The sequence below is a fragment of the Saimiri boliviensis genome, chromosome 16 (assembly GCF_048565385.1).
Source record: "Saimiri boliviensis isolate mSaiBol1 chromosome 16, mSaiBol1.pri, whole genome shotgun sequence".
NCBI classification, from domain to species: domain Eukaryota; kingdom Metazoa; phylum Chordata; class Mammalia; order Primates; family Cebidae; genus Saimiri; species Saimiri boliviensis.
This window is the reverse complement of record NC_133464.1, coordinates 84,532,623-84,557,739: the sequence shown is the minus strand read 5'-3', so window position 1 is coordinate 84,557,739 and position 25,117 is coordinate 84,532,623. Positions and strand designations below refer to the sequence as shown.

Sequence of the window (25,117 nt, the reverse complement as noted above, 5' to 3'; positions counted from 1 at the left end):
AATCCCAGCTACTCGGGAGGCTGAGGCAGGAGAATTGCTTGAACTCGGGAGGCAGAGGTTGCAGTGAGCCGAGATGGCACCATTGCACTTCAGCCTGGGCAACAGTGCAAAACTCTGTCTCAAACACTTTAAAAAAGAAATTTTTAGAATTTATAAACATAGCCGGGCGCGGTGGCTCAAGCCTGTAATCCCAGCACTTTGGGAGGCCGAGGAGGGTGGATCACGAGGTCGAGAGATCGAGACCATCCTGGTCAACATGGTGAAACCCCGTCTCTACTAAAAGTGCAAAAAATTAGCTGGGCATGGTGGCACGTGCCTGTAATCCCAGCTACTCAGGAGGCTGAGGCAGGAGAATTGCCTGAGCCCAGGAGGCGGAGGTTGCGGTGAGCCGAGATCGCGCCATTGCACTCCAGCCTGGGTAACAAGGGCGAAACTCCGTCTCAAAAAAAAAAAAAAAAAAAAAGAATTTATAAACATAATCCTAACTAGAGAGGAATGAGTTCTAAGGCATGAGTTTATAGTCCAAAACAGAAATGTGAGCCAAGATTCAATGTGTTCGTGTAGCCAAAAAAGGCAAAAAAAATTTTAGACAGCAACACAAGAAAGAAAAGAGAAAACATTCTCTTTTACAAACCATGACTGCTTCGTCCTAGAATCCTCGGTACCTAAAGGTGTGCTGCCTCTCAACTAAGTCCTGGAAGAGGGCCAGTGAAGGGCAGGTGCATGACAGAAGGCACTGTGCAGGGCAGGGGCAGGGGAGGCAGGAATACACGTCGAGCCTCCCCAATCTGAAAATCGGAAACTTCTTGAGCGCTGACATGATGGTACACGTGGAAAATTCCACATGTGATGTCATGTGATGAGTCCCAGCCAAAACTTGGTTTCAGGCACAAAATTATTAAAAACATTGTATAAAATTATCTTCAGGCTATGTGTATAAGGTGTATATGAAACATAAATGAATTTCGTGTTCAGGCTTGGGTTCCATCCCCAAAATATCTCATTATATATATGCAAATATTCCAAAATCCCCCAAAAAAGTGAAATCCAAAACATGTCTGGTCCCATGCATTTCAGATAAGGGACATTCAACTTATACATAACAAACAGACACACCAAAGGCAGTAAAACACTTCAGCTTGAAATTACAAATGTTGAGATGGAACATTCTAAAAATACTACACAAAATCAAAAAGATTAGGCCACCACATCCATAAGCCTCCTGTATTTAGGCCAAAAGAAGAGAAATACTACTTTACGAACTTGTCATAAAATTCATAGTACAAGTTAAAATAAATAGTTTCAAAAACATTCTGGTAAAGATTTTTAAAGTTCAAATGAAAGCTGAATTTCTAAAGACAACTGGTTAATGGGAGGGGACAGCCTATGTTTTCACGACTGGCACCTTAGGAAGACAACTATGATCTTTCAAAGACTATCTCATAGTGAGACAGGTCTGGCCCAATATGCCAAAACTTATATTCTAGCTCACTTCCTAAGTTTTTATAAATCAAGTCTTCTTTAAAAAAAAACTAAATAACACAAAACCAAATAAGGAAACAGTAGAGTAAAACTAACCTTTCAGAAAGTTTGTCAGATAGTTTCTCAAGGAACTGCATGACAGTCTCTAAAATGAAATCGAAAAGAAAATATCTTCAATTACGTGAAAAAAAATGAACATATCTGTTAAAATATGTGATTATCATAATCTATATACCACAATTCCCTTAGTTATGATTTTCAAAGGTTAGTAGAGCTACTAACATTCCAAACATACAGTAAACATTTCTAGATAATAATCTGTTAATCAGAAAAAATTAAATTGGCATAATAATAATCCATAGCCTCAGATTATATCCCAAAATTAAAATAGTTAATGGAGCCAGGCGCAGTGGCTCATTCCTGTAATCCCAGTACTTTTGGAGGCTGAGGGGGTGTGGATCGCCTGAGGTCAGGAGTTCAAGACCAGCCTGGCAAACATGGTGAAATCCTGTCTCTACCAAAAATACAAAAATTAGTAGGGCGCGGTGGTGCACGCCGGTAGTCCCAGCTACTCAGGAGGCTGATGAAGGAGAATTCCTTAAACCCAGGAGGTGGAGATTATATGGAGCCCAGATCACGCTACTGCACTCCAGCCTGGGCAACAGAGTGAGACTCCATCTCAAAGAAAACAACAGCAAAAGAACTAATGGGAGGCTGAGGAAAAAAGTCCAAAGTTTCAAGGTGTTTCTATGTATTCATGTGTGTAAGAAGGAAGGTTTTTAGACATGTCTGATTTTTTTCAAAGTTTTAAAGAGACATCTAGACTCTGCTTTGTCACTAAAAATAGGTGCAGTGTAGAAGTATGATTCACAAAGACATTTTTAAAAATCAATGTTTTTCTTGATAACTATTTTGTTTTTAACTGTAGAATAATCTATTTAGGATAAAAAAAAAAAAAAAAAAAAACAACCCAGAAAAATAAGAACAATACATCTTAACTTCTGATAGAATTTTTCAAGTAGTTTTATTAAAATACTTCTTTTCTGAGATGGAGTCTTGCTCTGTCACCCAGGCTGCAGTGCAGTGGTGCCATCTCGGCTCACTGCAACCTCTATCTCTCGGTTTCGCAGTTATCATAATCTACAAACCCATTAAGGCAGTGTAGTAGAATTACCACCGTCTCCCACAATAGGAAACGTTTTGTGAGTATTTTTGAATATAGCGCTTTTTAACACTGACTTACATGTACACGACTTTCATATGTATTTTAGTTTACCATACACACTGTGTTTACAGTTTCCAGATAATCTTTGATACAGTTTTAGGTTTCTTGCTCTCTTTAATTCATCTCCTTTTGAGTGAAATAAAAGGCTAAGGAAATAATGGTGGTTAACCTAAACCCAAACCATGAGGTTTCTTGCCACTGTCAATACTTAACAAGGTCTGTGTATACAAATTCTGAAAACACTGCCTCATGTACCATATTAAATGACAATAGAAAATTTTGGGGAAAAAAAATACATTATTTAGTCAACAATGAAATCTCATTTTAGGATTGCATACCAGGTGCCATACAAAACTGTTTTCAAATGAATCCCCGTGTATGCTTGTACACTTTTTACTTCTTAATAACCATGATTTCATGTCCACCCATCTTATTCTTCTAGTAATTTTATATGTGAAGAATCTGCCTCAATCTTTTTTTTTGAGACAGTCTTGCTCTGTCACCCAGGCTGGAGTGCAATGGTGCAATCCGGCTCACTGCAACCTCTTATCTTGTGGGTTCAAGTGATTCTCCTGCCTCAGACTCCCAAGTAGCTGGGATTACAGGAATGCCCCGCCACACCTGGCTAATTTTGTATTTTTAGTAGAGACAGGGTTTCACCATGTCGGCCAGGCTGGTCTGAAACCCCTGACCTCAAGTGATCAGCCCACCTTGGCCTCCCAAAGTGCTGGGATTACAGGCATGAGCCACCGTGCCTGGCCTGCCTCAATTAGTATACCTAGAGAATTGTCGTATTAAGAATGAGTTTCAAACCCCCTGAAAATCACTAAGTGCCTCACCGCAGTTACCTCCTCATTCACTGGCCACAAGAATGCCTGCCTTAGCCTCAGTCAGCCTCTCCTGCCTGCCTTCTGCTCTGCTGAAGGCTCACTCTGCCACTGTGCATGAGGGGTTTCATGTCCCTCAGGTTGCCTTCAACAGCCATAGACACATCTGACAAACACCCCGAGCTTCTAAATCCCATGGCATTGTCTGTACTACTCCCTTGGCACTGAAAATGTGCCAACCTGTATTACTATTTACGTTTTTATATGAATATACTAAGCTTTAAATCCTCACGGACGCAGGGCACATCCTATGTGACGACGAGCAGCACATCCCCCCCGCCAATACATCAGCACGCCAGGCACTTAGTACACAAGGGTGACTTGCCAGTTATGGAATTTGGTGCGGGGTGCTGCAGGTCCAGTGAGCCCCACACTGCTGGAGCCAGTGGTCGTGCCCAGTCCTCCTCACATCTGACCTGCCCACAGCATGCGTCAGCCGATCTCTCCCTTCTCCTGTAGACAGACCTTCTGCGTGGCCTCCAGGACCACACACTGTCATCACTTTCCGCCTCTCCCACTGGCCATTATGTCTGGGAGTGCTGACTAGCAGTTCCTCACAGGCCTGGCCTCTTAAACTTGGAGATGTTTAAACAGAGCTCAGTCCTTGGATTTGTTCTTTAAGCACACTCCCTTAGTGGTCTCAGAGTCTCATTTTAGAGGTTCAAATTTACATCTGCAGCCCAGAACTCCACACTCTATCTAACTGCCTACCCAACATTGCCACTTGAACCTCTTTTGGTATCTCAAACTTAACTTGAAGCAAACCAAGTTCCTGGTCCTCCCAATCTTAGTTAACAGTAACTCGCCCTCTTTCTAGCTGCTTAGGTCAAAAACGTTGGCTCTCTCTTCCAAACACCATATATCCAGAATCTGATCACAACTTCCCATCTTCCCTGCTATCACCCGGCCAAGATGCCAACACTTCTCGTCCTGGCTACTGCACACCAGCACCTGGGCAGTCTCTCTTCCACCCTGGGCACGGACTCACCGTTAGCACTGGAGTCAAATCACCCCACTCCTCTGCCCCAACCCCTCCAGGGACCCGGTGCTCTCGTGTGAAGTCTACTTAATGCCGCCCCTTGTCAGTCTGTCCCACCTCTCGCCACTCTCCTCGCACACACCGCTTCAGCCACTCTGCCTCTTTGCTTTTCCTCAAACGTGGCAGGCATTTTTCTGCCTCAAGACCTTAGCCCTTGCTAGTGCCTCTGCGTGAAACCTTCCCCGCCTCAAGAGCCGCAGCCTCACGCCTGCGCCTGTCAAGAGCACACTCACAAGCCGTGTTCTCAGCGAGCCCTCCGACAACGCCCTCTACAACCCCAGCGCCAGCCTGCGCGCCCACATGCCTCATCCCCTCCCCTGTTCAGTTTTCTCCGCAGCTTGTATTAACTAATAACATCCCACGTGCTTTATCTACTCATTTCGTTCTTCACTGTCTTCCCTTGCTCACAAGACTGTAAACTGCAAAAGAATAGGCATTTTCTTCTGCTACACACACTGATTTATTTCCATGGCCGAGAATAATATCTGAATATAGTGGGCATTCAGTAAATATTTGCTGAATTAATAAAAACAGGATGTAGATGACATAAAAGATGGGGCATTAGGTCTGAAGCAGCCTATGTAAAACCATAAACGTAGAGTGTGTACTTAGGCTTTGGCTCTGCCACATTTTAGCAACATAAGCTAACCTTAGATTCCTTATCTGTGACGTGGATACAAATACCTACTTCACAAAGCTGCAGAGGAAGGAAATGAGAGACAACAGAGTAAGCACTGAGTGTTATTCTAATATGATTTTATATAACATAAGATACCAGTATATCTTATTTCACGTAAGGTAAGACACTATATAAATACAGTACTAGGATAACCAAATCGCCAACAGTGAGGACAGAAAAACACACTTTTCACCAAACTGAGGCTTACAAAAAAAAAAGAAAAAACATACACTAAAAACACACGTATCATACATAACAGACTTATTCTATCTGTTTAGGAGCTTCAATTACGTGAAACAAATTGTGTTTTAAGGGTTCAAGGACAAAGGAGTCCAAAGAAAGTGAAAGAGTGTAACAAGCTTCACCAAAGAGGTGGGTTTTGAGCTGAGCACTAACAAAACAGGGTAAGATTTTAACGGACAGACTAGGAAGAGAAGGTGCTCTCCGCTGGAGACTCTGAGACGCGAGTGAGGGGGCCAAGGTCGCAATGAGTGTGACATGCCTGTGGCCTGGCCGAGAGCCTTGACAGGTCAAGGGAAACAGCTGTGTACGAAACAGGAAGACTGAGTGCATTTAGAGAACTCGGAGAAGAGAGGAGCATGCTAGGCTGAGAAGGGATAAGCACAGAAGGAATAAAGACAAGGGGCGACTCAGGTTACGATCTGCCCGCAGTGTCCCCTGTCTGTGAGTGGAATGTCTATCCAGACGCACAGCCAGAAATCCAGGGGCCACCACACTGCCGCCTCCTCCCCTTCATCGTCACCAAGTCTTGCAACTTCACTGCCAAGAGCCCGAATCTCCCTCAGCTCCACCACCGTGGCCACCCTACTCCTGACTCACCGCCTAAATTACAACTATAATTCAATAAATGCTTCTGAAAAAACGTATCATGTACATTTATATTATTATTGTGTAACATTTTTCTCTTAGACATTATGAATCATAAGGAACTCGACACAGCAGAAGGCAAGTTTATTGCAAACCCAAGGACACACTTCCGTCACACCCCACCCAGCACAAACCTTCCTAGGCAGCACACTCTTCTCTCTAAAAACGAGGCTTCTCTGACTATGTGTTTCTTATATGACCTAGCTGACATTTACCCTTGACCTCAGCAAAAATACTCATCTTTCAGTCTCTCATCCCAATTCAAATTGAGCACAGAAACGAATCGAGTTAAAATGAAAACAATTTAGACTAACATCGAAATGAAAATTTAGGTTATGATCTTACTCTCAACATTCATGTAAAATAAAATACTTTGGTTGGATAGAATATATGCCAAATTATTAGCTCTATTTAAAAACGGTTCCTAGAAAAATACATTTAAAAATCTCAATAAATGGTTCTCTGTATTAAAAACAGAGCACTAATTTACAGCTATTTGAAATCAAAAGCTCAGTTTCATAACAACCTATTTTGTCCTTAAATGTTGGATAAACAGGCTTACCTGGATTTTTAGCTATTGTTCCTTGTAGAGCCCTGTGGGAAAATGTGGAATACCCTACCAACTTTGCCAGAAGATCTCTGCTGCTGAGCAATTCTTCTAAACATTTCAATTGAGCAGCATTGGGATAAAGAAAAATTTTATAAGCAGCTTCTCGCACCTACATTAAAAAAGTAAATGGTAAAGGATATATAAATACCATGACACAGTCCTACTTGACAAATAACACAGGCTCATGATCCCACTTTATCTGCTGATGATCACTGCTTTCAAAATAAAGCAATGGTCTACAGAAGGTGATAAAGCTTCCAGAGTCATAAAAGAGCATGGGATGCTACAGCGTACTTGACTACAGCTCTAGGGGACTATTCTGAGGTACGGTGGGGCAAACCCCTACCCAATGCATGGACTCCTATGCTATAAAGCACCTTAACCAGGTGAAGCAAGGTTGCATACATTAAAAAGCCTCTGCAGTCCAGAATGTCAATCAATGCCATTATTAATCATACCTTAAAAATAGGGAGTCTTGTATGAAATATAAGCAATTAAACCATTTTCATTCTTCAAAGTGTTTATGGCATGAATGATTCCACGAGTTAAATTTTTAGGGCTTAGTATAGTAATGCTAAAAAGTTGTTTGTCTTTTGTTTTCTTTTTTCTGAGATGGAGTCTCAGACTGTTGCCTGGGCTGGAGTGCAGTGGTGCGATCTCGGCTCACTGCAACCTCTGCCTCCTGGGTTCAAGCAATTCTCCTGCCTCAGCCTCCCAAGCAGCTGGAATTATAGGCGCCTGCCACCACGCCCAGATAATTTTTTGTATTTTTAGTAGAGACGGGGTTTCACCATGTTGCTCAGGCTGGTCTTGAACTCCTGACCTCAATGATCCATCTGACTCATCCTACCAAAGTGCTGGGATTACAGGCGTGAGCTACCACACCTGGCCTGCTAAAAAGTGTTTAAGGGTATTACTGTATTATCACTAAATTTTGGGTTAAAACAGTAGCAACATACAAATGGGACCTAAACAATAAAGAGAATGAAACATACATACCAAGTCATCTGGTGCTTCTGCATGGAGGCCATCAATTATGATATGATCCCCAGCAGATATAAAGTTATGGCGAATGTGTTCTGGTAAGAGATGCTTCTCGATCTTGTTGGGAAAGTTGGTTCCCATAAGAAATGTACTACTCAAATCCAAGATTTTAACATTGAGGTCCACTGCTCTTTTACGCTATATGCAGGAAGAGTAAAAATTATTTAAAGGCATTTTGAAATAATATCTCACAACTAATTTAATAAAATATAAAGATGTCAAATCAACATATACATTGTTAAATTATCACTTAATAACATTAAATATATTAGTAAAATGAATATATTGAAAATATCGTTACTATATAATATATAGCATAAATAACATTCATTTTACTTTTAACAGAATTTAGTACACTAACAAAAAGAGTATACTTATGGTTTTCTCATGTTTCTATGCTTTAAGGTTTACATAACTTCTAGTTGTATTTTATGTCTAGGTTATATAACTTTAATCATTGAAATTAACAACATTAAAAAATATAGGTCAGATGCAGTGGCTCATGCTTGTAATCCCAGCATTTTGGGAGGCCAACGAGGGTGGATCACTTGAGGTCAGGAGTTGGAGACCAGCCTGGCCAACAGGGCAAAACGCCATCTCTATAAAAATACAAAGATCAGTCGAGTGTGGTGGCGCGTGCCTGTAATCTCGGCTACTCGGGAGACTGAGGCACAAGAACTGCTTGAACCCAGGGGGCGGAGGTTGCAATGGGCCGACAGTGCACCACTGTACTCCAGCCTGTGAGAGAGAGGGAGACTCTGTCTCAAAAATAATAATAATACAGTTCTTTGCAAAAGTGTAGTGAGCCTCCGTAAGTGGGGAAGCACATTTTAAAAGCTCTGATTTTGGCCAGGTGTGGCAGCACACGCCTGCAGTCCCAGTCCTCTGGGGGCTGAAGCAGAAGGATCACTTGAGCCCAGGAGGCCAAGACTTCAGTGAGCTATGAATACACCACTGCAGCCTGGGCAACAGTTCTGATTTTGTATGTGCTTGAGCCGCTACAGAACGATACAGTGGAGCCTAAGAATAGACTGGAGCCCCAGGGCATGGTCCTGTCTTCTACTCTGTGTCCCTGTCATACGGCTCATGGTCCTCACTCCCACCAGGCCCTCAATAGTCAGTGATGAGGATGTGGATGGTGCCGGCACGTCCGCCTAGGTTTGATCTTGCAGTTGTGCCTCTGTAACACACAATCACCTGAGAAAACATGTATTAGCAAAGGGTTGCCATAAATGCTTTAAATAAAATATAAACTAGAATCCACATTATGAGTCAGGTCTACTGGAGGACAAGGGCGGAATTTTCGGTTACTGGTTACTAAAAAACTAGATAGGCTCTACACTGGGCTCATGCTGGACTTCAGGTGAAAGTGTACACAAATCTTTCTGGGAGGGGAGATAGCAATTAATAGGTTCTAAACCGTACTATGCTCCTAAAAAATTATTAAGCCGCAGTACTAATACACTTTTTAAAGATAAACACAGACGATGTAGAGGTATGCTTGATAAGATGCTGAAAAAAACCGAGCACGTATCATTAACCCCAAAAGTTTCAATATAGAAAATTCAAACTTCATGGAAGTTTTTGGAGACCCTGATGTCTTTACAGTCCAGATTTCTCTTGCTGATTTTCTGATATGGCCATTTAGCACCACCTAATGGTAACAAGTGGAATAACAAAAAAGATGAACAGGATTTTGAAATTACATTCTCGTTCCAAAATTTTCCTCAAAGCCTATACTATGAAAAAAAAAGTGATAAAATTAATTACTTTGAAGATTTTATCAGCTGATAAAATCTCTGAAAAATAAAAACTGAGCTCACGCTGACTTCAGTGATCTACCAGGCATATCACTTCATCATTCTGTGGTAACAAATGTACAATAATCTGAACTCTTCAAAACTTCTATGAAATTTTTGTTATTAAATAATGTTAAAAATAAACATTTGTATTCATTTTAAATTCATAAATTATATTTGTTATGAGACCTTAAAAATTAAGGCTGGGCACAGTTGCTCACATCTGTAATCCCAGCACTTTGGGAGGCTGAGGTAGGCGGATCACCTGAGGTCAGGAGTTCGAGACCAGCCTGACTGACATGGAGAAACCCCGTCTCTACTAATCTTGAAAAAATACAAAATTAGCCAGGAATAGTGGTTCATGACTGTAATCCCAGCTAATCAGGAGGCCGAGGGAGGAGAATCACTTGAACCTGGGAGGCGGAGGTTGTGTTGAGTCCAGATCGCGCCACTGCACCCCAGCCTGGCCATCAAGGGTGAAATCCCATCTCAAAAAAAAAAAAAAAAAAAAAAAAAAAAATTAAAGAAGAAACCAACTGCAAAGAATGTAGGCTTTGATGGTTTATAGATGATGTTAGTAGGTTTATTTCATGATCTCTCTTTTGAAAAATGGAACATGCCTTCCTTATACCCTGTACTAGTGGAGCACCTTTGAAAACAGACATAGAAGTTACAAGAGAAAAACTGAGCAGGTTTACTGAACTTGCATATTCAACATTGATGGGTTCCCCAGGGAGCTGCTCACGGGGAAAGAGGAGCTACACTGTAATAATATGTTAGATAAGTGGCAACGTCTTTGCTGGTGGAACTGAACACGTATGTCAGCAAAGTTTCAAAAGCATCCTTCATGAGGATTACATAAAAACTACAACTATTCACGTGGATTCTCTACTAGCAACCTTCCATCTGATGATACCTAGCTAGCATTATTATGATTCATCATGCATTCACTCAATACTTTATTGAATCCCAAACTAATATGCGTTAAAAAACATGATCCATGTTCTCGACCCTCTATAAGCCTACAGTTTACATATGCCACACAACAATAACAGCATCATCATCATCAATAAGAGGTAAAGAAGAATGTCACGAGTGAAAGAGTCAAATGCGTTTGGATGAATATAAAATTCCGCCTGGGGGATTGATAAAAGCTTCACTGACAATGTGGCATGAGGATGAAGCCTTCATGGGGACTTCAGGCAGGCAAACCTGCTGACTAGGCCTAGGAGGACAGCTCACCACACACGGGGGAGGGCACTGTGAATGAGCGGCTGAGAGCCGGAGCACAGCCAGGAGTGTGAGCTCTTTATTAACTTCACTAGACAATGGGAAGCACACAGGATGATTCTGTGTAGGAGAGTAACAAATCAATGCTTACAAAAACGAATCCAATGTTCACAGACAGGAAAGACTAACCAGCAGGATGCCGACAGACAGGGCTGGCCATGTAGGCTCCAGAGTCTGTCTGGCTTACAAAATAACCTCCCACAACCTCTACAGCCTCGGTTTCTTCATCTGAAAAAACAGGAATAATCATAGCACGAAGCTCAGAGTTGTTGTGAGGATTTGATGAGAAATATATGCTTTAAAATAGCAAATGCTCAATTGATGTTAAATATAATAACTGTTAGGAAGACAGAGGCCTTTAGAATAGCCCAGGTGTTTGGTGATAAGAATCAAGGTGATTTGCTTTTGGGATGCAGACAGATGCAAGACTGTAGGAACAATGCAAGGACTTGGTTAGAAGATATGAGAATATGAGGAAGGAAAAGAATACAAACTGACTCCAAAATTTTATTTTACAGAGAAGTATTAATGAAGAACTGATTTTGAAAGGGGCAAATGTGATCACTTTAGGCAACGTGAGCTTATAGTAGAGCCTATAAGCCTCATGGGCTGCTGGGAAGGCATGTCCTGGGTCAGGGTCACACCAAGAATCACATGCTGAGCCTTTAAAGCCACACAAACACATGGGATGTGTGAGGAGCTCCAACTTTACTCAAACTCAACACTTATCAAAATGATAGTATCTACCGTATGTGACACATATTCCCTTCTACTACTTTTCAAGATATTTTGACAACTTAATCTCTTCATAGGTAAGTGGCTTAATTCTACCATATTTACTAGGAGAAATGTATTACTGTTTAAAACAAATAAACGAACAAAAAGCCATAATAGTTTAGACGGCAGGTGAGTGGAGGAGACTGTGGGGCAGGCTGAACTTTCAATGGTGTCAAGTCCCTCCTGTTCTTCCAGCCCTGAGTTTAAAACTGAAATGAGGCGCCAGGTTGCTTGGGACGTTATGTGCTAGAAAGACAATGGCCAGTGTTAGAAATTTTAACAACTTTGGTCATTAGTTAGGATGGCAACTTGAACGAATCACTTTGTCTTGTTTTCACATCCGTAAAATGAAGGGCCTGGATGAGGCAGAAGGCCCTCAATTCCAGTATAAACACTGTGTAATCTGTGCTTGCCGCATCTGTCAAAGACACGTATAATATATATAAATACACTTACGTAAGGTCTCAGTGACATTTCCTGTACTACCAATCTTCAATGACATCAGCTTTCCCATTCACTTGCCAGTCTTTTCTAATATTGCCCATCTCATCCTAATTCCATGACATCTAAAACATTCCACTTGGCCCAAGTCTTTTTTAATTCTGAATCATCATGGTGTGACAGGCCAGCTTCCAGAGAGGGCTACATTCAAACACAATCTATAGAGGAATTTCTTAACAGATAAAAGACCTGCACATTTTTGCAACATGCAAATTCAAACAATATATACAAGGACTGTAGCAGCAATACCAACTGAATGTTAATAAAACAGGAAGAGTCAAAAAACAGAGGAAAGATGTACCTTTTCTTTGTCTAGATGGATTCCACTAATTTCAAAATCAAACATAAACAGTTCAGCTACTCGCCTATAAATAAAATGAGCCCCAGGTTATAAAAGGTAATAAAAATTACTAACAAAAAAATTGTGGGTTTTTTGGTTAAATAAATCATCAGTCTTTTAGAGCCTCACTGCCAAAAATTCTTTACACACACACACACACACACACACACACTCTCTCTCTCTCTCTCTCTCTCTCTCTGTTTTAAAAAAGGAGCTTAATATTCTCAGAAGTCAGGCAAAACATCTAGCTGACTGCTAATTATGATTGGCTCTTCATGTAAGAGCTTATTCCTTTATTCAAAGAGTACAAACCTGTGAAAGCCACCATAATAATTACTTATTTATTTCAACTCAATCCAAATCCCAATAATTAAAAACATAAAACAGGTTTTACATTTGGACAATTTTTCAAAGGCCCTCTGCATGAGATGTTCAGTTTTCCTTCCAGCCAGTAGCAGCTATTTCGAATATTAAATTCTTTGATGCTGTGCTGCAAGCTGAGTTTCTTGGCTAAGGAGAATTGTTTTCTTTCTTTTTAATCCTGCTTCATGCTTGGAACCAATTTCAAGTGTAACACCTTTTTTCTGTCAACAGTATTTAAAAAAAACACACACACACTGAATGAAAACAATAAAATATTTGATCTACTCTTTTGGCTCTCCTTGAGTTTTCAAAATAGATACATTTATCTTCCTGATTGTGTCGAATATACCTTGAATGGAAATTTATGTTTATTTTATTATACAACATAGTCTATTATGTTACAAAACTGTATTGTAGAAACATGAAACACTGAAAATCACTAATCCTACCAAAGATAATGACTATTAAAATTCTTGATTTCCTTTCAATCTACTTTTAATGTTATATTACATATTAAGAATTAAGGTCCAACTGTATATACTTTTGGTTTTTTCTTGTAAAATTACATCACAAACATTAAAGTTCTCCATATCTTTAAACATTCCTCAAAAAGTTGGCTTTCGATGCTTGTTTTGTGTTGTCATATAGACTGTTGTAAATGTTTTTATTCTCCCGCTCCCATGATATTCTACCCGCTCCCATGAACCATAATAGAATAAAAATCCTTGTTACATTTTTTTTTAATCCTTGTTTGTTTCCTTAGGATAAATTCCAAGAAATTAATCAAAAAATATGCACACTGATATATATTACCAAACGGTCCTCCATAAAGACTTATCAGTTTACACATAACTAGAGCAGATCCATCCTCTTAAACCAGAAATACTATTCTTACTCGGTTTCAACTTTGTTGGCTGCAGGCTCTTTGCTTCATTCTATCTTTCCTTAATGGTGGTGGGTCCCATTTATTGAATGATTACTACGTGCCAGGTACAGAGCAAAGCACTTAACACAAATTATTTCCTTTACCTCTCACATGATTCTTATGAAGTACTTTATACTTTCCCTTTACCAAGGAGAACACGAAGGCTTAATGAGCTCTGAAGCCAGCGTCCAACCCAGCTGTTCCACTCTGGAGACGCTCTTCACCACTCCACACTTGTTACCATGATACGCCTGTGGCACACTGCTATGAATTTCACGGCCATCTGTGGCTATGCCTTATTTTGTGAAAGGAGAGTTTCTCAAAGAGAATCTTTTGCCCATTTTTCTGCAAGGGGGTTTTCTTTCTTCTTTTTTTAAAGTAATCTGAAAGGTCTCTTAACATAGTTAATATATTAAGCCTGTGTCATATAAGACCCATTTGTCCCATTGGTGTGTTCTGACTTTGAATGTGGAAGTGTTTTGCTATAGCAAAGACTGCGATGTTTATATAATAAAAATCAATGAATCTTTCTGTGCTATGAATTTGTATCATACCAAGAAACATCTTCCATATCCCAAGATTATACTAGTTTTATATTTCTTTTAAAAATATTTAAATCTTTAATCAATCTGTTCTTCCCCTCAAATGGTTATCCACTGGGCTAACATCATTTACTGAAAACCAAGTCTTACCCTACTGGTGTGAAATGACACTTCCATGACAGACCAAATAGTCTTGCTATATATTTGTGTGTGTGTGTGTGTGTGTGTGTGTGTGTGTACCTACATCTGCATCTGTGTCTGAAATTTCTCTATTCTTCCATTGATCTAACTGACTATTTTGGCATTTTTAAGTATAATGCTCTTTAAATACAGCATTTTTCTATGTTCTTCTATCTGGTATAAGTTCCTTTTTAGTAATTTCCCTCATGAGAGTTTTCCTACCTGTTCTGGCATATTTATTCTCTATGACTTCAAAATCATTTTAGGTAACAAAAAAAAAAACCTTAATAAATTGGATAGCATTAAGCTTATTGCAGTAAACATGATGGAGCTTTATTCTTTCTTATCTAAGAATACAGCACGTCTCTCCGTTTCGGTCGCTTTCATGCTTCCTAGGTGTTGTATGCGCTGAGATTCTGCCTTCCTCAGTTCATTCCAAGGTGTATTACGGCTTTGGCTGTTCTAACAACCAGGATTTCCCCTCCATTATATCATCTGAAGAATGTGCTTATTATATCCTTTGCATACATGAAAGCTCTTAACGGCTTTGGAAAAACCCCAAGTTAAGCAGGTTTCTTTATGGCTGGGCTTCTCAGAGACTACTAAAATTCTCAGAAACTACCAAAATTCTTCAAGCAGGGAAATACACTGATATATGAGATTTCCAAACTTACTGACTGAAGGAACCCTTCTGAGAAAATTTCTGAACATCTCAGAGAACTAGTATTTCAAAGACTGAATCTAAGAAGAAGATGATGAGTTACTCAATTTAAATCATTTTCTCTGTATATTAACCAACCAGAAAAGACTTTATTAAATCTATAATTCTTTGATTTAGCCAATGTCTTATATTTTACCGTATGCATAGGTCTAAAACAGAGTTCCTTCTGGGTGCTAGCCAACACTCAATGATATGTAAGTGCCATGATACTGCAAAAATGATTACTTCAAATTCTTCTCTCTCCTACTTCCCAGTTGCTTTTCTTTTCTAGACTATTGATATTCTACCCAGTTTATTTTTCCCAATATATTTATCATTTTATTATTTAAAAATTCCTATTGGCATTTTTAGAAATGTCTAGAAATGTGGTATGTATCCTTATCATTACAAGTCCTTTCTATCTAAGATGGTCTGCTAGTCCACTACAATTTTTATACACAAACAGGGGCATGTCAATCTTTAGTAAATAGAGATTATGAATAATCTTGTTTTTCACATTTTGTTATTTAAAGTCAGTACCAGTTCAGTATAAATCTGGCACAATTAACAGGCATTCAATTTTTCCTTGCTTTGCTCATGAAAGCAGTATCATGATCAAGCTTAAACTCCTGTGATAACACAGCTAGCTTTACCAGTGTCCTGAGCATCAGGACTGAAAAGGCGAACAGCACCAGGTACCTGCACACCTGTCAGGCAGGTGAAAATAATCCCTCAAACACTGAGCCCCGATGTGCTGCTCACATACCATGCTGCTCAGGTATCAGATTAACAGCAGACTGGAGGATCAACTGGTCCCTACAGAAAGTGGCTTCACTTGAGGGCCAATAAGCCACATAAAGACCAGATAGGAGAAGGAAACAGAATCAGAAAGAATCAAGTTGCCAGAGAAAGTGTCCCACTAATAAAAAGTAGATAATAGGCACAAACAGATGAGAAAAAATTAATCTCTGTTATGACATAAATATTACAAGCAGGTTAATGACAAACCCTACTACACTCATAAATACATTTAGGCAAAGAAATAAGTCTCATATCAAATAGTCTCATGTGTTGATTTAGAAGTTAGGCCTTTTTGATTCAGATTTTATAAATGCAGCCCAATGAACCAAAGCAAATCATTACACAAGGATCTTGACATCCTCCCAGTAAATAAAATCGATTTGCTTATATTTTCTGATAGCATCAACTAAGGAACTTTGAGCATAAAGCTAAGTGTAATTATTAACTGTTTATAGGAGTTCATTCACTGGCTGAGCACTGACCACATTCCATGAATGTGTAGGAGCTGAGGGTGCAGCTGGAACAAAACAGACCAAGCCCTACCCTCAGGGAGCTTGCAGTCTGGTGAGAAAGATGATGGACAAATAAGCAAACAGGATATGTTGGAACGAATCAGGACTATGAAAAAAAATAAATCCGGATCAGAGGGTGGAGTCTGACCCTGTGTAAAGATTTTGGGGGAGACACCATTTGAGTGGAGTCCTAGAGAAAGTACAGAAGTCAAAGAGATACCTGGGGAGGAACATTCCAGACAGCAGAGGCTGCAAGTACAGAGGCCCTGAGGAGGGGAGTCTGCCAACCTCACCTCTACAGTCACAGTCACAACCAAGGCAAAGAAATGAGTGAGTACCTTGTTTCTGGATCAAGGGAATCCACAAGTTTTTTATCAGTTAGTAATTTTTGCAAACTTTGATATAATTCCACATTTGTGTTCAACCTAGAAAAATCAGAAAGGAAAAAATTAGATGATTTTCTAGTACTTTAACTTTACATGAAAAGAATGGTGTCAGATTGTACCACACAGATGCCCAGAAGCTGAAGAGCATCACTATCCTTCCTTCCTTCCTTCCTTCCTTCCCTCCTTCCTTTTCTCCTTCCCTTCTTCCTTTCCTTCCCTTATTTTGGAGACAAGGGTCCCACGCTCTCACCCAGGCTGGAGCGCAGTGGCACGATCGCAGCTCACTGCAGCCTCAATCGCCTGGGCTCAAGTGCTCCTTCCACCTCAGCTTCCAAGTAGTTGGGACTACAGACGCACACCACCAAGACCAGCTAATTTTTAAATTTCTTGTAGAGGTGGTGTCTTGCCATGTGGCCCAGATTGATTTCAAACTCCTGAGCTCAAATGATCTCCCTGCTCAGTCCTCGGTCTCCCAGAGGGCTGGGATTACAAGCATGAGCCGCCACACCCAGTGCAAAACCATTCTTAGAAACCGAACTACTCAGCACAGGCAGTCTGCTGGGTGAGGTGTCGGGGTACTAACTGCTCTGGTAGGTTAAAGGGCAAGTTTAAACCCACAGTCCACGGCTGGGGCAGAAAGGGCAGGCAGGAAAGAGGGGAGGAGAGGGGAGGGATATGGTAACTGGTTATTTAACTGAGAACCTGTCCCCATTAGCGACATGCCAGTGGCCACTTGTTTTGTTAATCAAAGGAAAGGCATGAGGATGGGAGGATGAACACCACAAAGGTTTTCCAGTCCTGGACTGAACACCCTGGAACACAGGCTACCTGTGCTCACGCGGGTGTGAATGGCAGGCACACACTGTAAGGGAGAGCTCAAGACACAGGTTTCAGAGCCAGGCGCCTGGGATGCAAGACCGGCCCTGCTACTGCTCTGGGACCTTGGACGTGTTATTTAGACCTCAGGCTGCTGTGAGGACTGAACGAGATCATGTGTGCAGCACACACGTCCTGTATGAATGAACCATGACCACTGCTCAGCAGTTCTGCCAGCCAGAGAGCAAAGGGTTCAACGCTGGGCAGTGGTCCCAACCCATCCCACAGTACCACCGGCAGGAACCCAGTGCTCTCCCCTAAATGCAAATGCCATGGCCCTCTCAGAGCTAAAGAGTGAGCTGGGTCTAGATACAATCTGTACCCTGCCTGGCAGATCTTCAAGGAGGGACAAGGTTATGAGACCCACCCACCAGTTCCTACTCAGAGACTCAAGGATACTCCTGCTCCTCCACTGGTTCACATAAAAACACTGAAGATTTCTAAGAATCAAAGGGTTTCTGTTACCATTCTCATGGCCTTCCCAAACACCAGGGAAACGGAGGTAGTCATTAACAGTCAAAAACCATTCACCAAGAAGGGCTAGACTCCCACGCATGGATCCCAGAAGTCAGGGAGAGAGTGAGTGTGGAGGCCTACCACCTCTTAACCTGCTCACCCATGGAGCCATCCCACGGCAAAGGGACAGCAGCTGAGAGGCTGCCCGCACTGCCCCCACTGCAGAGGTTTAAGGAACCCTCCCAGCATGTTTTATGTTGGAAGACCCTGAGATAAAATCCATACTTCAGGCTGTGCTTGTCCACGAGCCCAGCCCACGTCTAATTCGGCAGGACACAGTGTGCAGAGCACCTCGAGCAGGCCGCCCGCTGCTGCCTCCTTTCCAGGGGCCTTTCCCAGCGGCAAAGCTTTCTCCCAGCGAGCCCCCACTTTCAGCCCCGCCAGCACGCCCGGTGTCCGCACTCTGCAGGGCCCAGCTCTACCCCATTCCGCGGGTTGGTTTTCAGCAGCTATGGGAAGAGTCATACACAATTGTGCCAAAGTGAACAAAGGTAGCTCGGCCTGCGGGAGAGCAGCAGCTGCGCATCCTGAAGTGTGTGTGGGGTCTTCCAGGGAGCCGCATCCAGCCAGAGAAGGCACCATTCTCCCCCTCCAACAATTTCTGGTAAATGGAATCGTCTTACCGTGTTACCCGCTTTCTCCTGTTGTAAATCCATGCCGGTGAGCCCAGGGCTCTCCCTAGCTCTGTACCCTGCCTGGCATGGTGCCACGTAGCTAAGTGCGCTGGAATACGGCGCTGTCCACAGTTATTTTAACAAGCACTATGGAGCTCTCGTAAGTGGCTTAAAAACATTTACCTTTACCTCGAAGTCACTTTAAAATAATACACTCCATCACAGCCTCAGCCAGAGCCTGCTCCAGCCCTCCCACAGACTTTTACGGCCTCCCTAGACTCCCCTGATTCCAACTTGATCAGGGCCACAAGGAACAGTTTATGGAGCGTTTTGGCTTCTCGCCCTGCGGCCCACAGCCATAGACGCAACAGCAGTTTAATCAAGCGATAATCTAGGAAGTCCAACTTGCCACTAAGGTACTAAAAAGCCCTTATTTAAGGTAAGTGATAATGGTGATAACTAGAATCCTGGGCGTCTGTGATCTCAGATTAGCATGTGGCACCTTTACACTGATCTCATTTAACCCTCGCAAGGACCCTGAGGAAGGTTTAACGTTATGACCCCATTTCCAGACAAGGAAATGAGTGAGAGGCCCAGTCCGCCTGCCGGTGAGGTGAGCCAATGGCCTGTCCTGAGCCCTCCCTCTGGCCACCCGAGTCACACGCACCTCCCACCCTGCTGGGTGGGGGACAAGCGCTATGAATAAAACTGCCTCGGGCACAAGTCCATGAAACCCGATCACCCAGCACTTGGTGGGGGCGGGGACGACAGCACATACTTCTCCACCATGGTGCCAATACTTCTGCAGGCTGCTTCCGCGGCTTCTCTGAACGCTGGCTCAGGGTGAGCGATTTTCACAAAGTCAGCCTAATAAAGAAGAAAGACAAAACCAGAAGGGAATTTGATGGGAAGCTTTCTTCCAGGATCTGAGGTGAAAACGAAAACTGGGTTTTAAGATGTGTCATTGGCTTGCCCTATGTATTTCTATTACTAACTTTTTCCTAAGCGAGTAAAACAAAGCAGCTTCTTTCTGAACATCTATTAATTCTGTTATTCCTTGAAACCAAGTTTGTTTCATTAAAAAAAAAAAACTACTTTGATTAACTTTATTTCAGAAAAGTTTTTTTCCTTCAAATATAAACACCAAGCAAATTCTTCGTAATTCTTTATTTCAAGAGCAGACACTAGTTTCAAATAGTCTACAACTTTCTCACTAAATTGTTCTGCAATATGGTTCTCACATGTTAACCTATCTCTAGAAAACAACTCTCAGAGGCTTGTTTTTTTTAACTGACACACAGCATAGTTTCAAAACTGATTTTACCTATATTCTAGTCTTTGATTTAACGACATTCTAGTCTTTGCACAGAAAATAAAGGCGACATTCTCTTTATAGTCCTTTTAATAAATTATCAATTCATTGTCTCCATGTAATACTGTATACAACTACTATTGCTACTGCTAACGTCATTAAAAATTAAAATGAGCGAAAATCCTTTTTTAAAAAGATAAAATGATATAAAACTAAATTTTCATTTTCATGTTAACTATAACAAAAAGCAGGGAAACTACAAAACACTACATATTTTCTTTATTTGCCAAGAAGATGTGTGACTATAACATCAAGTAAAATCACCACAAGGTAAAATTTCCTTATTTTATTATCAAATAGTTTCTAATGCCAAAACATTTAAATCCAAAGTTTGGTATATTTGTTGTAACAACTGGTAACAATAAGATAACATTAGTACCAAAGTACCTGAAAAATGAGTTACGTAAACTTACATCACTTTTTTATTTCTTTTTTACAAATTTCTAATCTACATGTTGTGAATTTATAATCAATATTAAAATTTAAAGCACTAGCATACATATTAAAAACTGCTTTGTAATAGGGATGAGGAAAACAGTTGTTACATAAAAACTGTATTCAAAAAACCAAAATGACTATTTGGTGAAAAACAGTTTATAAAATGATTGCCTTACAATACTACTAATCTTCTTGGCAGGTAATATCTTAAAAATTCAAAAAGGAAAAAGGTTCTTTTTTACCCAGAGACCTACGTATATAAATCACGTAGTTTGTTGTTTTTTTTTTTTAGTTTTCAAAATGAGAGATTATTATACATAACTAATAAAAATGTCAAAATAAGAAAAGATATAGGGCAGAGATGTTAAAATCTTTTAGTGAAGACCAAAAGCAAAAATTTAGAAAAAAATCCTAGAATACTGGTTAATTAAGATAAAGACTAAGACAACAAATACACAGTGAATTCTGAGATTTGTGACAGCCAAGCCAGTAGCCACCCCTCAGTACGAGTGGGCAATGGTTAGATCCTCCTACAGATACCCAAATCCACAGACGCTCAAGTCTCTGACATAAAACGGTGTCGTACTTGCATATAACCGATACACAGCATACCCCATACTTTGAATCATCTCTAGATCACTTCTAATACCTAAATGAATGTAAATAATCTGTAAATAGCTATTATACTGCATTGTGTTACACAGCAGTTACAAGGAAAAAAGTCTGCACATGTTCAGTATGAATGCGATTTTCTTTCCAAATATTTTTGACTCCACAGATCCTCCAATCTGGAGGGCTGACTGTACTTGAATAGTGAAATACACGGACACAGATTTTCCTTTTCAGATCTCAGGGACATAATTAGGTGAACAAGGTATGAAACCTCCTTCAGGGCAGTGCGTTTCCACAACTCCTCCATCATTCAAAGGTACATTTCCTATGCATACGCTGAAGGCATAGAACAAAAACCCAGAGCCTGCAACTTCGCTCCAGAGAAAAACCCTTTACAATAAGGTACTTTATCAGCTTCCTTAAGACTGTGAAGCTGGTGGTGAACATACCATCATCTGAAAGATGTTCATGCTCAAGGCAGGTGTATGGGTAGAAGGAAATTTTCCAAAAAACGAAAACAAATAAAGATGGGGAGGAGTGATGCTGGGTGAAAGCAGTCAGTCAAAAGGTATACAGGATTCCCCTTAGGTGGCATTCTAGAAAAGGCAAAACTACAGGGATGGAGAACAGATTAGTGGTTGTCGGAGGTTAGTGGGGAGGGGTGGGTCTGACTATAAAGGGAGATTTTTGGGGGTTGATGGAATAGCTTTGTATCCTAATTGTGGTGGGGGTTGCACAAATTTATATGAGTTAAAATTCATAGAACTGCACCATCCTCCAAAAGAAGTCAATTTTACTGCATAACAATTTTAAAAATAAGTACATGTATTTTCTTTTCTTTTCTTTTTCTTTTTTTTTTGAGACGGAGTTTCGCTCTTGTTACCCAGGCTGGAGCGCAACGGCGCGATCTCGGCTCACCGCAACCTCCACCTCCTGGGTTCAGGCAATTCTCCTGCCTCAGCCTCCTGAGTAGCTGGGATTACAGGCACGAGCCACCAGGCCCAGCTAATTTTTCGTGTTTTTTAGTAGAGACGGGGTTTCACCATGTTGACCAGGATGGTCTCGATCTCTTGACCTCGTGATCCACCCACCTCGGCCTCCCAAAGTGCTGGGATTACAGGCTTGAGCCACCGCGCCTAGCCAGCATGTATTTGCTTAAATGGAAAGGCTAACAAACTTTGCAACCTTTCCAGGTAAGGGGTTCATGAGATCTGAGCAGCCAGCCAGCCCTGAAAGGGTTGGAACAGCAGGAAGAAGAGGAGCCTGATGGATACCCTGCCTGGGCTGTCAGCCCAGCTGCGCCACATACTGGCCAGGTGACAGCAGGCACATCCCTTCCTCACCCAGTGCCTTTCTTCCCTCTTGTGAAAATGGAGATATGTTGAAAAGGTTACCTCAGCTCATCCACAGAAAGCTCCTTCAGCTAACTAGGCTGTAGAAAGGGCCTATAGCCTAGTAAATCTTCAAAAACAAGTTAATGCCAGAATATAAGCTCCGGGAAATAAAAGACTGTGTCTGTTTCATTCCTGCAGGTTAGACAGTATTTGGCACGCAGTAGGTGCTCAACATTGACCGAATGCGAGGGAAAAAGCTATGTAGTTCAATACCACCTAGACAGGATCATAAATGATCACTATTTGGATTGTGTGTGCCACTTTCTCTGAAACAAGAGTCAGCTCCTTCAGGCTGATAGAAAATCCTGCTTCCTGGAAATCAGTATATCGAAGAGACATCTGCGCTTCTACGTTCGCTGCAGCTCTGTTCGCAACAGCCAAGACCTGGAAGCAACCCAGGTGTCCACGAGCCGATGAATGGACAAGGAAAATGTGGTACTGATACACAATGGAATACTACTCAGCCATAAAAAAGAGTGAGATCATGTCATTTGCAACAACATGCATGGTCATTACGTCAAGTGAAATCAGTCAGGTACATAAGACAAACATCACCCATTCTCACTTATGATGGGACCTAAAAACAACTGAATCATGGAAGTAAAGAGCAGAAGGATGGTTATCAGAGGCTGGGAGGGGTCAGTAGCAGGGGCGTATGGGTGGATGGGTAATGGGTACAAAAAAACAGGAAGAATGAGTAAGACCTACTATTTGATAGCACAAAAGGGTGACCACCGTTAATAATAACTGTAGATTTTAAGATAACTAAAAGCGCATAATTGCATTGTTTGTAACGCAAAGGATAAATGCTTGAAGGGATGGATATCCCATTTTCCATGATGTAATCACTATGCAATGCATGCCCCTATCAAAACATCTCATGTACCTCTTTAATATATACATATACCCAGAAAAATGAAAAATGAAAAAGAAAATTTTGCTATCTCAGCAATGGATTTCCTAGTTGGTGAAGATATCTAGGTATATGCTTCTATTTCAACTTGAAAATGCTAAAAAGAAAGAAAGAAAGAAAGAAAGAAAGTGTTTACAATCATTTTGATGTCAAAATTTGGTTTTTATTTAAAAAAAAAAAAAAAAAAGCATTCCTGAAAAGGTATATTAAAACTGCTTTTCACCTCTCTTATGAAAAAGAAGTGGCTCACACGTATAATCCCAGCACTTTGGGAGGCTGAGGCAGGAGGTTCACTTGAGGCTAGGGGTTCAAGACCAGCCTGGGCCACACAGGGCAACATAGAGAGATCTTATCTCTATTATAATAAACACACACACACACAAAAAAAAAAGAAAGAAAAAAGAAAGAAAGAAAGAAAAAGAGGGATTTTGTGTAAACACATACAGTAGTCTTAGAATTTTGAGAGAAGCTTTCCTAAGTGAAGAACCTCTGACAAATGAAAAAAATATATATATATTTCACAAATACAGCAAATCTTTGCTATATTAATCATTCATTCATTGTATATTACATGTATATTTTGTTAAAATACACATATTCAAGTATCAGTTCTAAATATCACCTTTTCCTATAACGTTTCCCCTATTCCTAATGACATACTTCATCATAACAAATTATACGCAATGGACCTCAAACAGTTTCAGACATTTTTAACTGTATAATCTAATATTAATAGTAAACACCACAGGATAAATTTCAAACAGGTTGAAAGAGTGGTAGCTTCGAGTTTGAGGCAAAGCACCTTACCAAGTCAGCCACTCTGCACAAGGAATCCGAGAGCTCATCGAAGATCAGCACAGTCTGGGGCCCAGGCGGGGTGGAACATACACGCTCCACAAGCAATTCTGTCTTTCTCAAGGCTTTTTCTTGTGCAATATGAAATCCTTCTGGGGCACTGAGCTCAGGAACTCCAAAAAGACCCTGAGAACCAAAGAATACATCCAATTTATAACCAAAATTCAAAATTATGCTATTTTTGCGTTTTACTAAAATTACTTTATCACGAAGGAAATCTTGGTTTTCTTTGATGTATCATGTTATATCTGTGATCACGGATACCACTATCATACTCCGCATATCACTCCACATAAATTACACAAAAAATGTTTTATGAACATAATTTTCCTTCAATTCTTAGTTTCTGAAAAACAAAAACTGAGTGGTATGGGTTCAAAATCCAGCTCTGTCACTTCTACAGAACCTAAGAGTGGCTGCAAGGATTAAATGAGATCATATATGTATAAATATATATATAGCAGTGTTCGGCACACAGCATTTAATAGACGTTAGCCATAATTATTAGCTTATAACGCTGGCCATGTTGTTTCTCCTCCTAGGCCGCTTATTTTTTT

General features: G+C 40.8%; 1 protein-coding gene across 2 annotated transcripts in view; it reads right to left on the bottom strand.

Annotated features, from left to right (window-relative positions):
• Nucleotides 1–25,117, bottom strand: part of MIPEP (mitochondrial intermediate peptidase) — a 158,378-nt gene that overhangs the window by 130,712 nt on the left and 2,549 nt on the right. For both annotated transcript variants that reach the window (XM_003919753.2, XM_010335180.2), the window contains exons 2-8: nt 24,513–24,686; nt 19,755–19,843; nt 16,923–17,009; nt 12,523–12,586; nt 7,810–7,992; nt 6,763–6,919; nt 1,579–1,627 (exon numbers count right to left, since the gene is read on the bottom strand). In XM_003919753.2, the coding sequence (XP_003919802.1) occupies nt 1,579–1,627; nt 6,763–6,919; nt 7,810–7,992; nt 12,523–12,586; nt 16,923–17,009; nt 19,755–19,843; nt 24,513–24,686 (803 nt within the window). The remainder of the gene's footprint in view (nt 1–1,578; nt 1,628–6,762; nt 6,920–7,809; nt 7,993–12,522; nt 12,587–16,922; nt 17,010–19,754; nt 19,844–24,512; nt 24,687–25,117) is intronic.